At 42.3% G+C, this 15,762-nt stretch overlaps 1 protein-coding gene across 2 annotated transcripts in view; it reads left to right on the top strand.

Annotated features, from left to right (window-relative positions):
• Positions 1 to 10,796, top strand: part of ESRP1 (epithelial splicing regulatory protein 1) — a 35,202-nt gene extending 24,406 nt beyond the window's left edge. Inside the window, exons 12-15 of one of the 2 annotated variants that reach the window (XM_077351886.1) lie at positions 1,255 to 1,453; positions 6,519 to 6,687; positions 7,481 to 7,586; positions 9,680 to 10,796. In XM_077351886.1, the coding sequence (XP_077208001.1) occupies positions 1,255 to 1,453; positions 6,519 to 6,687; positions 7,481 to 7,571 (459 nt within the window). In that variant the 3' untranslated portion in view covers positions 7,572 to 7,586; positions 9,680 to 10,796. The remainder of the gene's footprint in view (positions 1 to 1,254; positions 1,454 to 6,518; positions 6,688 to 7,480; positions 7,587 to 9,679) is intronic. The other variant, XM_077351887.1, reaches the window with a different exon arrangement.
• Positions 10,797 to 15,762: the final 4,966 nt, after the last annotated feature.

Here is a 15,762-nt window from a genome sequence, read left to right as displayed (position 1 = left end):
GCCCAGCTACCCCACTCATCAGGTCTCAAATGGTAATTAGGTTCAGCCCTGGTCAGCATTGGGATGGGAGTTGTGACCCGGGTTTGTGCAATGGCATTCAGCCTCTGAGGATCCCTTGTCTTGAAAACGTCAAGAGGTCACCATAACTTGGCTGCAGCCTGACTGCACTTTCTACCACCACCTGCTCTACATATATACTGACCACTGTTATTATGGCTGAAGGGATTTTGTGAGTGATGCAAGGAAAATTTGAACTCTTTGCACATGCCAAATTGATACAAATTGAGGGTAGATCTTTTTAATGGATATATCTAGCTTCTTTAGCTTCCCACAAATTAGGATATTGCCAGTTATGGCTAGACATGTACCAAGAAATATGGGCTGTCTGTACAGAATTGTTTGCTGATAGTATAACTCAAGAACAAAAATCCAACATGCATGAATAACTTCAAGTGTTTTTGTCCAATTTCCCATGTGTTTTGTCTTGTTCTAGTTTGGTATTGTAAGTAAAAAAAAAAAAGAATTTCTGTTAACCCTCAGCTTGGATCTCATTGAAAATTTGAGTGGCTGGAAGGATATGTCAGCAGATCTCAGTTTCTTTGCTGTCTCCTCCTTGCTGTGACCCAAAATATCCCATCATGTTGTCCATGGGGGATGGGGACAGCATGAGGCATAGAGTTGGAGGTCTGATTGAAAGAGGGAATTGGCAGAAATCTCCCATAGGATTCAGCTGCCTAGTATTAGAAAACTAGCACTGTTTAGTATGTTTTGTCATATAGCTTCAGCATCTCTGAGTGTGGACATCTTGGCACATGAAGCACTGCTTTTTGCTGGATTTCTTGCCGGAGTGTGTGGTGGATCCGTCACTGCTGCCACCTCCCAAATTCATAGCCAAAGACTGTGGGGGAACCTCCATCTGCAGAGGCAGCAAACCTCTTGAATAACATTGCTGGGAGACAGCATCAGGGGAAGGCCTTGGCCTCTGTGAACTGTCATTTGGCACTCCAGGGCAACTGGTTGGCTATTGCATGAAACAGTATGCTGGACTACGTAGACAACTGGAGCTTTTAATATCAAGGCAGGATCCGGATCTCCCTTCAAGGTACTTAAAACCTGAGAAGGAATCTTTCATTCTGTACCCGGATTTAGAGTTGCTCATGTTTATCACTGCAGATAAATCCCTCCTCCTTTCAGGTTTTCCACTGAATGTTCTATAGTAAAGCTATAGCTCACCCTCTGTGCTTTCATCCTCAGGGGCGTCCATCTGGAGATGCTTTCATCCAAATGAAATCTTCAGACCGGGCGTTTATGGCTGCTCAGAAGTGCCATAAGAAAACCATGAAGGACAGATACGTTGAAGTCTTTCAGTGTTCTTCCGAGGAGATGAACTTTGTGTTAATGGGGGGCACTTTAAATCGGAATGGTTTATCCCCACCACCATGTAAGTTACCATGTAAGTTTTGCTTGGCTCTTGGTGCTACTCTACGCTGTTCGCTGGTAGGTGTTGGAGCTTCCTTTCTCAACTCTTGTGCCCCACCTCTCTTGGAAAGGGTCAGTGTTTGGGGTCTGGGATGCAAAGCTTTCCCACCTGAAATTGGTAGCCATCTCTGAATTGTTCTTCCTTTGGGTGTGGACTATTGCAATTTTGGAGAGGAACTGGCTTCTTTATTCTTGCTTCTCTGCTGACATCCACTTTTTCCCTTGGAGCCTAATTTGCACTGGGTAGGCAATGATTTTTTTTCATGACTATTTTGAAACAAAGCTCCTTAAGAGCATTACAGTTAGGTTTCCACTGCATGATAGGCCTCTAAAACAATTAGCTAAATGCAAATATCCGTGCTTAGGTACACAGAGGGGAAAGTATGAGTGTTTTACTAGCCTGTAGATCAGAAGACTGCTAAAATCCTTTAGTGCAGGTAAGTGGCATTTAGATGGATTTGGATGGTCACAAATTGTCCTTTGGGACTGGGAAATCTCCCACTCAAAGCGGGCTGTTCATACTCTGTGGTTTCTGATGATTCCCAGGGGGAACTGATGTCACTTCTGGGAAAAACCATAATGACACCATGCCATCACCAGTCCCCCCATGTCCCCACCAGAACCAGTCTCCCACAAGTTGACAGGTCAGGCATGGAAATATGCGGCTGAGAGGATATGGTGGCCTTGGTGGGAGAGACACTGGGTGTCACCATTCACTTAGGGCAGAGGTAGTCAAACTGCGGCCCTCCAGATGTCCATGGACTACAATTCCCAGGAGCCCCTGCCAGCATTCGCTGGCAGGGCCTCCTGGGAATTGTAGTCCATGGACATCTGGAGGGCCGCAGTTTGACTACCCCTGACTTAGGGTCTCCTGCAAATCCAGAGCTATACCTCAAGTCATTGTCCCCACATTTTAAAGCCTTTTATTCTCAGGAAGCCAGATCCTGTGTCTGCTTTCTGCTTGTTCTGCAGCCTCACAAAAGTCTGAAATTGGTTTTTGGAGATCAACTAGGGCTTAATTTCAGTCTCTAAACCTATTTCAGTAGTTTATCCCTGAGGCACCTGACATGGTGACCAGTGGGATCTTTTGTGAAGATCATTTTGGTGTGTGTCTTTTGGTTGACAGTGAGCATTTTCGATCAGGCCTCACACATCTGAGGAAACCTTGTTTTAGAGTGATGGCTATAACTGCCTGAATGCTGTGGTAAATTGGCCAAGTATGAACAACTTTCAATCTTGAAAATACAGAGGTAATGCTGGTTAGGAGGACAGAGATCTTGAAGGATTTTCTGCTCCGAACTTTTGACCGAGTTCAGCTGATCTTGATAATTTAGTTAACAGCCTTAAGGTTATACTAGACCCAATGTTATTGCTGGACAAGCAGCTGCAAAAAAGGATTTCTTACAACTCAATCCAGCCAATTAAATAGCTCCATAAAATGGCTGATCTGGCCAGCTGGATCTATGCCACAGTAACATTGGGAGTGTAAGGCACTGTACCTTAGTCTCCCTTCAAAATCATCTTGGAAGCTGCAGTTGGTACAGGATGACATGGAACAGCTATTGTCTAGACAGAGAAGGCATATGACTCCAATTCTGCAATCATTCCACTGGCAATGACTTCCTCCAGGTGATCTGGACTCTGTCCAATATCAGTTGCCATTATGGACGACCTTCAGACCCCACCTGAAGGTTGACAACCCAGAATTCTGGGGAAAGGCTTCTATCTCCAAAAATCATCATGACTTAACTTATTAAATAATTCACAGCACAGTCCTTTTCATAAGATTTCCTATACAATAAAGGAATCTGCCTTTGAACAGGGCATGCAAAATCAGGTCAAAAGGTTTTGGATCAAATTAGACCAGCTGGGAATTCCTGAATAATTATTACATCTGATTGTCTCTTTACATATTTCAACTAGCGTGAGAATAAGATGTAAAACAACTAATTGCCTCTCAGGTCCAGTCTCTGTCACACAAGGGGTCAACAGGGTTGTATTTTGGCACCAGATTTAATCTGTATGTATATGACTTCCTGAATGAATTACAAGCTTATAATTTTCATACCTCTAGTCTGACTGCACATCCTAGCCTGCTTTTCCTTTATGCAGATGATGCAGCTCTTGCTTCTTATTCAGGTGTGGGGTTAAGACATTCAAGTATTTTTTTTCTTATTGTCATGATAATCTGCTTCCTGTTAGTGACACTAAAGCCAAAGTCATGTGCTTCCAGAAATACCTATCGCAGAAAAAAGCAAACCCGGATGAGCATTGGATTGGACATGTGTCTAACTAGAAATACTTAGGCCTTCGTTTTGCTTTTCTTTATTCTGTATAAATTTTGAAAATATTATTAGTAGCCTTGGAATAGGTTTTTCTCTTTTTGACTTGAAGTCTACAATACAAAAATTATATCTTTTCCACTCAAATGGTTCCACTCTGGTTTCCAGCTCCCAAAATTAAATATTTACAGTCAAAATTTATTTGTGCCATCTTTCAAGTGTTTAATTGTATTTAAAAGCTGGCCTCACTTTCATCTCTTTGATGGCATGGAAGGTCATGGTGAAATTTAGATTTTATTTGCTATACCTGGATTTTCTTCCTGATCTTCTAAAATGGATCAAACTTGATCCTTTTGGGTGTTCCTGGACAAAGTTAGTAGACAAGACTCTCATATCTGTGTATTTCTTACTCTAGTTTACCTTCAGATCACCCATTAGTTATGAACAAGACAATTACTCCCATAGAACAAAGACTTCATGGCTTAAGTTATGCAGAGATTTAAAAAGGAAATGTACACTCTAGTTTAGGGAACTGACTATCCCTTCTTTTATGTGCTTCCAGATTATCTGAAATTTTTAACAATTCTGATTTTATGGAAGATCTTTCTTCTTGGCTTGACACAATGCTCTACACACCTTAAGAATTTTTCCAGTAGATTTTCAGGTAGCCCAATCTAACTGGGGGCCTGCCCACAGAAATGTGGAGATGGAATAACTCACTCATTAAAAAAGAATTAGTTGTGGTTTATATTCCTCAGTAATATCAATTTCTATTTCTCCATTAATATTACACTTTCCTACATGCTTTCATGCTTACTATCTAATATATCTGTTGTCTGGTAAAGATAAGGATATTGCCCTTTCCCTAGTCTCTTTTCTAATTGCAGCCTTGAAGATCCATTCAAAGACAAATCTAATTTTCACTTATAGATGCTCATATGCCTGCAGGCACTCTTTTGACACTGGAAATTACTTGCTGTCTTGTCAATATGGCTTTACAGGCAGAGGAACCTTAGTATGTTCCTCTAACTTGCAATCATTACCCAGAGCAGAAAATTAGTACAGCTTTATAAGATATCTCATACCCAAGCCTTATTATTTATTACCTTTGTTTATGCAAAGTGAGAGAGAGAACCAAATAGTATTTCCATATTTGGTGGCCTCACAGTAAAATGATATCAGAGAGACTGGCATCGTGAAGCAGCTGCCGAGTCCATGGATTTAAGTATCCACAACTGTGGCCAAACTGAGAATTAAGTCTCATTCCTGGGAGGGGGGGGGGCTTCAGAAATCTTTTCAAAGTAGTCTACAAATGCTCCTGATCTGTAGCTAGTCAACAGGGAGGGCATGACCTCCAAAGAAATGTAGGAAATATTACACAGAACAGCAATGGCTGACCCAAATCCTCCATAACTAAACAAACCCAACAAGCCCAATAGAACCAGCATCAAACCAGAGAATCCTAGCAGATCCAGGGCCATTTTGCAAGCCCACCAAACCAATGTCAAATCAGAGAATCCCAGAAGAACCTAGTGACAATGTGGCAAGGTGGCTGACCCAACAACCTTTCACCAGTGTCACTCCTGTTCATTCCCACCCCTGAAAAGAATAGAATACAACAGCAGTACAGCATGCATGAACTTCAGTTCAGGTTCTTTTGATGGATGCCTGTCTATTTTCCTAACACCTTGTTCCAATTATATTTGTTGTTTTTTCTTTGAGAATGCTAAGAGAAACATTTTGGCACTATATTTTCTGCACAGAAGGTCTACCCCTGATACCTGATCTTGTTGCTTGGGAGAGTTACCTCCCTCTGTCCCTGCCCTCCCCCATTGTCCAGAAAATTTGTAAAATTGACGGAAAATAGGCCTGAGAGACTTTAAAATCGAGCCCCAAATAGTTCCATATTTTGGAGGTGAATCTTTATCTGGTACTCTTGAGAATCCCAAGTATACCTGATCAATACTGCTAGGGTATCTTTTTAGTTATACTGATTGGAAATATCTGGATTTACATCCCTAGTACTGATACTGATGCTTGCCACTAGAAACTGCTAAAAATATCCAGCCAGTTGCATCTTGGACACTTAAATAGTCATAAGTATGCTACATGAGGCATAGAGCACATTGCATTTTTCCTGATGCAACTACAACCACAGCCAACATGCATATAATGCAACCACTGGCAAATATGTTTTTATGGAACAGTAAACTCATTTTACAGGGGAAAAAAACTATGCTAAAATATAAAGTAGAGCTGTTAAATGAGGATAGACTGCTAGGATTAAAGCAGCCTTCAGACAGCTTGTGGGAATGTCTGTGGGAATGAGACGGGGAGTCTGGAAAAGCTTTTGCATGAGTAGTGGAGTTGCTTTGTCAGCAAGACTAGCAAGGAGAAAATCTGATAACTTGGTGAACATATTGGGTGCATGCAAGAGTAATAATTGAAGATATGCCTCAGGTTAAATATTCAAAAGAAAGACATTCATTACCTGAAAAACCCATCCAGATGAAGGGTCCTATAGCAGCTTGGGTCCTATAGGGTCCTATAGCCCATGTAACATTGTATAGGAAAGACAGAACCGAAGCTTTTTCCTACTAATGGGAGGGCAAAGAGAGTGAGGATTGGGGAAATGACTCATATGTTACAGTCTATGACATTTTGGACATGGCATCTTAATTGTGTCTGTGCTGATGGAATTTCCATGCAGCTGTGTTGAGATTCTTTATCTGTCTTCTTGTTGCGTCTACTTACTAGGTATCACTCCACCTTCCTACACATTTCCAGCTCCCGCAGCAGTAATCCCAACAGAAGCAGCTCTGTATCAACCCTCGGTGCTCCTCAATCCACGGACGCTCCAACCCTCTACCGCATATTACCCTGCAGGCACTCAACTGTTCATGAACTACGCTGCATATTACCCCAGGTAACCAGGGGGAGCAGGGAGAAGGAAGAGAAGGCATGTTGTGACTATTCATGTTATAAGAAGCGACTTGGTCACTTCAGTCTGCTCAAGATGTATTTGTACAAATTGTGATTGTTTGTTGGTGGGGTTAATTTTAGTTTACCTCGGCTGGCTTATGTAAGGGAAGGATATGTCATGATCTGAGTTTTTAAAATTAAAGATGTGGAGTAACTAGTGGTAACTCCACATAAAGTGTAGCTCTCCCCCCCCTTAAAGGCCAAGTTAGTTAATCAGTTTTGTTTGCTTTAATGCAGTGAAGAGCTCTGGTTTCAGACAGGCTGTGTGGTATAGGATGTCACCAGATATTGAATGTATATGATTGTGGAACCCCCATATAGGAGAAATATTCTGAATACAATAAACCCATTCCCAGATTCATGACTTGTGGTTTAACTCATCCAAGTTCTGCAGTTTGATTCTCCATATCCAGCAGGGAACCTCTGAATATTAGTACTAGCATCAGGAAGAAAGTCTTGGCCTCTATGCCCTGTTTGTTTAGCCCTCCAGGACAACAGGTTAGCTCTGTGAGAAACAGGATGCTGGCTTAGACGCACCACTGGTCCAAACTTATTTAGAGGTGGATTATTTATTCCACTACTGGCATCTATTTGTCCACAGGAACTGTCATACACAGGGCACACTGTTGAAAAGCACTTGCTAATGTTTTTAGAACTAAGCTAGGAATGATTTTAAAAGCCCTGATTGCTGTTAACTGCAGCTGCCTTTGTGACCTTGCATTTAATTGTCCTTGTAGTATGCAGCAAAGAATGGATCTGTACACACAGATGAGTCGACCGGGTCAGTGCCCAAAGAATGGATTTGTCTTTAAAGGTCCAAGCAGTTAGACTTTCTTAACAAAGGTAAGGATTGACATGGTCTTCTCTGAAACACAAGAATCGCACACTGCCCTCTAAATGGCTGTTCAGGAAGAGGGCACTTACCTTTCCCTTTCTCCAGTGGCCCAGGAAGGGGCTACCAAGAGCCATAATAGTTCCTCTCCCCCGCCCCAATATTCCTTTTCCTCTGGACTCAACCCAGACCTAATATGAAAGCAAACCACATGACCATACTGGACTTCGAGAGCTCCTAGAATGACCAAGGCCAATATTTTAATTATTTTTTATATACCACTCCTCCCTCTGAAGCAGGCTTGGAGCAGTCTTCAATAAAAATAATAAAAATAAAACCAATATCTCTCCCATCACTAACTGGATACCCTCCACTGGGCTAATCAGACTGGAGGATCTGAAAACAGGGGGGGGGGGGTTCAAGGTAAGCGGCGTGGGGGTGGGGGCTGTATCATTACCAGACAGCCCTGACCTCAGTCTTAGGCCTGGTGGGAGGAGTGCCGTTTTGCCGGCCTGCATAACTTTGATATAGCCTGCTCCTGGCACCTCTGCAGCTGATGTACCCTGTTGCTACCCCTTCAGTTTTCTATTTCAGTCCTTTAAAGGCAGGATCAGCCACTGAGGTAGCCTCAAGGGGTGAAATGTGGCACAGTGTTTAATTGCTGTGTGTGCATGTGCACCCTCTTTTCCTCTCCCTCTAGCTTGCCTCATTCTGTGTCAAAGCAACAGTTTGATTCTGGTCTCTGTGTGATTATCTCCTCATACCTCTGGGAATGGAGGCATTGTTTCCATCAATGGCTAGGAAAATCCATTCCTGAATCTGGTACTCAGCTCTGGTATACCCTTGGAATAGTATGTGGAAGAATTACCCACTGGGTTTAGAATAACTCTGTCAGCCCAGTTCACATGAAGTGACATGGCAGGATGCCCTCTTGTAAGAGGATGTAAAGAGGACGCCCTCTTTGGGCTGAGCAGGGGGTTGGACTAGATGGCCTGTATGGCCCCTTCCAACTCTATGATTCTAAGTCATGGGGGGGGAGGGCAAAGCTATTGTGAAGGAATTATCAAGTCCAGTTTCTTCCATCTCTTTTCTTTTCCTTGCCACACTGGCCTGCTTTACACATAGCAGCCGAGTTTGGTGGTAAAAACTGGACTGTGCTACTTCTGACTCCAGGTGAGGGACTGTATCTGTCCAAGTTCCCCTTCATTGATAATTACTTGAACATGGAAAACAAGCTGGCACAGCACATGAACATGTAAGCTGGAATCTTCCTCCCCAGTGTAGTAACCTTGCATTTGCAGAGGGTTTTTTTTTTTAATGAGACATCATTTATGTATCTCTTCTGCAGCCTGAAACGCTTCTACTCTGTCCTCCTTTTTCTGTCTGTCTGTCTGTCTCTCTCTCTCTCTCTCACTCACTTTTTAAAAAACTATTTCTAGGCAAGCCTCAGTGAAATTCCCCCTCAGGTGCATCCAGCAACCCTGTATTGCATGTTTGTAGCTTGTGCCTGGACAAACCCAAGGAAGGAGCATATCATAAGGTCCTGTCACTGGGCAGCCAGACAGGAGAAGGAATAAGTAATCCTAGGTAAAGGTATCCCCTGTGCAAGCACCGAGTCATGTCTGACCCTTGGGGTGATGCCCTCTAGCGTTTTCATGGCAGACTCAATACGGGGTGGTTTGCCAGTGCCTTCCCCAGTCATTACCGTTTACCCCCCAGCAAGCTGGATACTCATTTTACCGACCTCGGAAGGATGGAAAGCTGAGTCAACCTTGAGCCGGCTGCTGAGATCGAACTCCCAGCCTCATGGGCAAAGCTTTCAGACGGCTGCCTTACCACTCTGCGCCACAAGAGGCTCATTATAAGTAATCCTACTTCTCCCTATTTTCTCCACCACCATCTTTTACTGAGCTCCTCTGCTTGTCAGCTTCCTCTTTCTGGAAGAGTTGGTTCCTGCCTCTTTCCACTACATGCATTGCCACAGTTGATTCACCGTCACATATGAACCGGAAGAGTGGAAATTAGCCATTACTCATTCAACTGCATGGGGTGGATATTAATGTCTGTTTACTAGATGGTAAGATTCCATTCATGTTTCTTGTAGGTTCCTCCTGAACAATGTCAACCAGCCAAAATGGAGTTCCTTCTGACTACGCTCTCAACTGCAACCGTCTAGTGCAAGAGAATTTGCAACTGTTGTGGATATCTACCTGGGTCTTTAACAAAAAATAGCAAATGCACACACACACACACTTGACGCACTCTGCTTATGCAAGTTTGCCATTAACGTTGTTTAAACTGTTAACACATAGGAGCACAGCTGCCAAATGCACAAGAAAGGGCTGGGTCTCCCATCCCTGATACTGAGAATGTTAATATATTCTCCCTTCACAAGCAGAATGGGGATTAGAGATCAGGACACTACAAAATGGTTAAAACAGCATACTAAGGCAAATCAATGTTTCCCCCTCCCCCTTTATTTGCACACATTAACTTTTTTATAAAACAAAAAGGGCTTTAAGTACCCTTTAGCTTTTTATAAAAAGAAGTTTGCTTGTTTTGTATATATTTGTTTAAAAAAAAGGTATTGTCATTCAAGACAGGCTTACTTGACAGTGCAGAAATGGTTAAGAATACACAATAGAATACTTTGCAGAAAAACCTTGTAACATTTTGTAAAGAGAAATTATATATATATATATGTATGAAAAAATGCTCTAAACTTGTATATTGCATATATGACTACTGTGTATTTAAATAATTAATAGGTGAATCTAATGAGGGGCTGACGTTGTGCACAAGACACATGTACAAACACCTCCAGTCCTGCTCTTCCACAGCAAATAAAGAGCTATGGCTTGTAGAGAGTTTCTGTTAAATACTAGTAAAGAGAAATCACTGGCGTATATTTGCCCACAGTTGGCTTTGTCTGTGGCAAAAGCAATTATGGTAAATAACCTTAGGCCCTATTTAAGATTACTGGGAATCTATAGGCCAGGGGACCCTCATTTTAACTTTTATTACTTGGTTCTTCTGCTGAGATTGAGAGTAAATTGCAGCAGGTTTTCATAGGAAACTAACTTTTTTTCACTGCTGTAGAATTGTTTCGAGCTGCTCTACATGGATTCTGTACAACCTGCTATGTGGATGCTCTGCTCTTTGACTTTTCAACTCCTGCTGCATTCACGTCTTCCACAAGTATTAAAACTGTTTTAAATCCATTGGTTAGTTGGCTGATTTGACGTCTGTCTTCATGCAGAAACAATGGGTGAAATAGAAAGCTTGGCTTCAGGCAATGTGAGATAATGAAGGTTTCGTACCTCTTGAAATTGAAGAGTGCTGAAATGGCCTCCTACAGTAGGGTTGGTATAGAACAGTGATTCCTGCCCATGGATATCAGGGCCTATGCTTGATGGGCATTCCAGTTCCCATTTGCTTCTTTTCGAAAACAGAACAGTCTAGACTTTGGGATCAAAGATCCCAGGAGAATACTTGGCTTGCAGCTTCCCAACATTGGCTCCAGGACCTTATAGCAGCCATTTTGTGGAGACATCTATTCCCTGTTCTAAGATTTCTAGAAGTGCCCTTCTAGTTGAGATTTCTAGACTCAACTGAGCTACACATGAAAGTGCCTTATGGTCAGTAAGACCATTGATTTTAAAGTTCAGTATGGTCTACAGGGGCTTAGATGTCTTTTTACAGTACCAGCTACCAGATTCTTTTAACTGGACATACTGGAGATGGAACCTTGGACCTTCTGCAGGCTTTCATGCTGTACATTTGAGTGAGAAACCTGGTCTTGAAAAGCATTGTGCCTACTCTGAGAGAAAATATTTCATTAGTTTCTTCAGTCTCCCCCAAATTCACTTTTTCCCAATGTTTCATTCAAAAAATTCTGTATAACTGTGGTGAGTGAAATGCTTTTAAAGACAATGTTTTCATATACAAAGAGAAAATATTTAATGGGACCTTTTTGCAGTGCTCTGGAAAAATTGGAAAAATTCTCAAAGGTGGTAGGGAGGAGGGAGAAACACACAGATGTTTTAATGGGTCTTTGTATTCTATCCTCGCCCTTCTTCTACATGAAGATTAATCAAGACAACCCCCACAGCTGCAAGTAGCCATTCTTATAAAATGTCCAGTAAACCTCATGATACTTTCCTGTATCTGGCTGACAACTCTCCCCAGGTTTTTAGACTTTTAAATCAGAAGTCATCCCCCTGGAGGTACTAGTCATCTGGGCCACAGTAGGAGCAAAAATTAACATGCCAAGTTAGGATCTTTGAAGTGTCTGGTAAGAAGGCTCTGAAACGAACAGCCTCAAACACACATTCCCTTTTCCCACAATGCAGTTCTACTTTGTCAGACTAGGACAATGGTCTATGTTTAAGCTCTTGTCATCCTCAGCAAAATAGGGGCTTCTTCTTAGCTTAATGTAGTTAGTGGGATGCTTTTGTTTCAAAATACATAAAGTTTGGTTTAGCTTGCAGGGTGTGCACTGTGTTGTAGAGCAGGAAATGGGATGGTATTTCATCCTGCTCCAAGCACTGCTTATGGTGAAACCAAGCTGTTCTTATCGCAGACATAATGGGGCCTATTACTTCCAATGGTGTTTTTTCTCATCATTGGATATAATGGAGAGAGGATACGGGAGCCTCTAGAATTGGGCCCCTTCTTCCAATCTTCTTGAAACATGGGGGGGGGGGGAGTCAGAGAAGAGGCTCCCAGAGCTACCCTGAAAGTTTGGAGCCTCTAACTTCACTCCCACCCTCTCCAAGCCACAAAGATGGTGGAATCCTGAAAAAGCCCAAAGCAGGGAGGGACGCGCTCTCACTCAGGTCTAGCATGCAGATGCCACCCTCCAGGCAGGAGATGATAGGAATAAATTAGACTTGCTGCTCATCTTCACGCAGAGAGCAGTTCATTCCCATCACCTCCCCTAGGAAAAGGGGACTCTGCATGCCAGAGCTGCAGGGACAGCTGTGGCTGATCACCCAAGCAATGCCTGGGTGTCAACATCCAGGTGTGGAGAACCACCAAAGTAAACTCAGAGCTCACCTGGGTTCCCCTGGAGAGGAGGGGGGTACCTGGCAAGGGCATGTATGGGGAAATTTCACAGCATCTTGGAGGGCTGCTGCGAGTCTGAGCAGACAATACTGCTCTTGATGGACAGTATATGGCAACTTTATGCACAACTCATTTCATTCCTCTCTTGGGCCAGGCAACATCTAGGGCTGGCCACTCTCTTTTCAGCAAAATAGTTATCAGACCAGGGGCTTCACAGGAATCCTGGGGTGGCTCCCATTCTTTCCAGGCCAATGTTCTAGTTGTTTGCAGTGGTCAGGCAATATGACACCCCTGTGGCTGAGAGGTGGAGGTGGTTTAGGAGGTGGGTTGTTTTTTGGTTTATTGGGAGCGTTAGGGCTGTGGAAGGCGATGTGAGATGGTTGGGAAGTGCCATGGGATTGATAAATATTTGTTCACATTATTCAACATGGAAATATATGTGGAAAAATAGATTTATATTACAGTAAATCTGAAACCTAGGGTTAGGGTTTTTCCTTTAAAATAATGCTAGAAAAAATAATTATACATGCCATGGCCTTATCAAAACACATCACTGCTTCTTCCCTAGGCCTAACCCTTTCCCAATCATGCCTCTGCATCTTCCCCAGCCCTAACACTCCTCCAAAGCTGAAACACAACCCACCCTGAACCATACCAAAGCTAACCTTTACCCTAAGTAGAGGATTGATGTATGGTTCAGGATGTATGGTTCAGGATGGGTTGTTTTTTGGTTTATTGGGAGCGTTAGGGCTGCAGAAGGTGATGTGACATGGTTGGGAAGTAATCAAACCCTAACCCTAGGTTGAGAATTTGCCCTAATAGAAATCTGTTTTTTGACATGTTTTTACTTATACAAAAATGTGAAAAAATATTTATCAATCCCATGGCACTTCCCAATCATGTCACATCACCTTCCGCAGCTCTCACGCTCCCAATAAACCAAAAAACAACACACCCTGAACCATACCTTATCTAACCCTAACCCTAGGTTGAGAATTTACCCTAAAATAAATCTATGTGGGAAAATAGAGATTTATATTAGGGTAAATTCTAAATTTCAGGTTAGGTTTAGCTTAGGTATGGTTTGTGGAGTGTTTTGGTTTAGGGGGAACATTAGGGCTAGGGAAGATGCTGTGACATGGTTAGGAAAGGCCATGGGATGTATGATTATTTTTCCACATTATTTTACACGTACTATATGTACGGAAAGGAAAAGGGATATTCATCCGGGTAAATTCTCCACATAAGGTTAGCGTTAGCTTAGATATGGTTCAGGATTGCTTGTTTTATGGTTTATTGGGAGCGTTAGGACTATGGAAGATGCAGTGATGTGGTTGGGAAAAGTCATGGCATATATAAATACTTTTTCTAGCATTATATTACAGGAAAAAATATAGGGAATTTCATCCAGGTAAATTCTCTACTTAGGGTAAGGGTTAGCTTTGGTATGGTTCAGGGTGGGTTGTGTTTCAGCTTTTGGGGAGTGTTAGGGCTGGGTAGCATGCAGAGGCATGGTTGGGAAAGCGTTAGGCCTAGGGAAGATGCAGTGATGTGGTTTGATAAGGCCATGGCATGCATAATAATTTTTTTCTAGCACTATTTTAAAGGAAAAATTATTTTACATGTATATAGTATGGAAAGTAATTTGGATTTTCATATGGGTAAATTCTCGTTTAGGGTTAGGGTTAGCTTAGGTATGTTTTGGGGTGGATTGTTTTTCCATTTATTGGGAGTGATAGGGCTGGGAATTATGCAGTGATGTGGAACGGAAAGGCCATGGGACATATTAATTTTTTTTCACATTATATGTTTATATAGTATAGAAAGTAATAGGGATTTTCATCTGGGTAAATTTTCAATTTAGGGTTAGGGTTAGCTTAGATTTGGTTCACAGTGGGTTGTTTTTCAGTTTATTGGAAGTGTTATGGCTGGGAAAGATACAGAGGCGTGGTTAGGAAAGGGATATATAAATATTTTTTCTAGCATTATTTTTTAGGAAGAAATATAATGATTTTCATCCAGTTAAAGGCCATGGGATGTATAAATATTTTTTCACATTATTTTACATGTAAAAATATGTGGGAAAATATCTGTACACCGCCCGTGGCGCCGCGGGCGCCATCTGTACACCGCCCGTGGCACCGCGGGCGCCACGGACTAAATAAAACAGTAAGGGGTTCTGGGGCGGGATGTGTCAGGGATGAGGAAGGGCCTGCCGATTGGTCCCTCTGATTCCCAGCCCCAGCAACTGCGAGCCGCGCAGAGCGCGGCTCGCAGTTGCTCCCGGCCTGACGCAGTGACATGGTTAGGAAAGGCTATGGGATGTATAAATATTTCTCCATATTATTTTACATGAAAATATTTTGTAAAGATATAGGGAATTTTCCTCCAAGTAAATTCTCAACTTAGGGTTAATGTTAGATATGGTTCAGGATGGGGAGTTTTTAATTTTAGTGGGAGTGTTAGACCAGGAAAGATGCAGTGGCGTGGTTGGGAAAGGCCATGAGATGTATAAATAATTTGACATTATTTTACATGTAAATAGTATGTAAAGGTGTAGGGATTTTCATCGACTTAAATTCTCAATTTAGGGTTAGGTTAGCTAAGGTATGCTTCAGGGTGAGGAGTTTTTCAATTTATTGGAAGCATTAGGTCTGTGGAAGACTCAGTGACGTGGTTAGGAAAGGCTATGGGATATATACATTTTTACATCATTTTTTAATGTAAACATATGTTGGAAAATAGAGATTTATATTAGGGTATATTATCAGGTTAGGGTCACGTCTAGTTTTCGTATGGTTTGCGTCGTTCCGTGGGAGCCTTTTGGTTGGGAAAGACTCAGTGACATGATTAGGAAAGGCCATGGTATATATCAGAGGTAGTCAACCTATGGCCCTCCAGATATTCATGGACTACAATTCCCATGAGCCCTTGCCAGCATTTGCTGGCAAGGGCTCATGGGAATTGTAGTCCATGGACATCTGGAGGACCACAGGTATATATTAAAAAATTTACATTATTTTTCATGTTAACTTGGGAATGGGTCAAGGAGAGGAGCCACTGGTTGACCTGTAGCCATTCCTACAGCTCTGGATTGTAACTTTGGCACTTGCTTCTCTG

The sequence above is a fragment of the Paroedura picta genome, chromosome 9, assembly GCF_049243985.1.
Source record: "Paroedura picta isolate Pp20150507F chromosome 9, Ppicta_v3.0, whole genome shotgun sequence".
Lineage (NCBI taxonomy): Eukaryota > Metazoa > Chordata > Lepidosauria > Squamata > Gekkonidae > Paroedura > Paroedura picta.
This window is presented reverse-complemented; position numbering and strand designations above follow the sequence as displayed.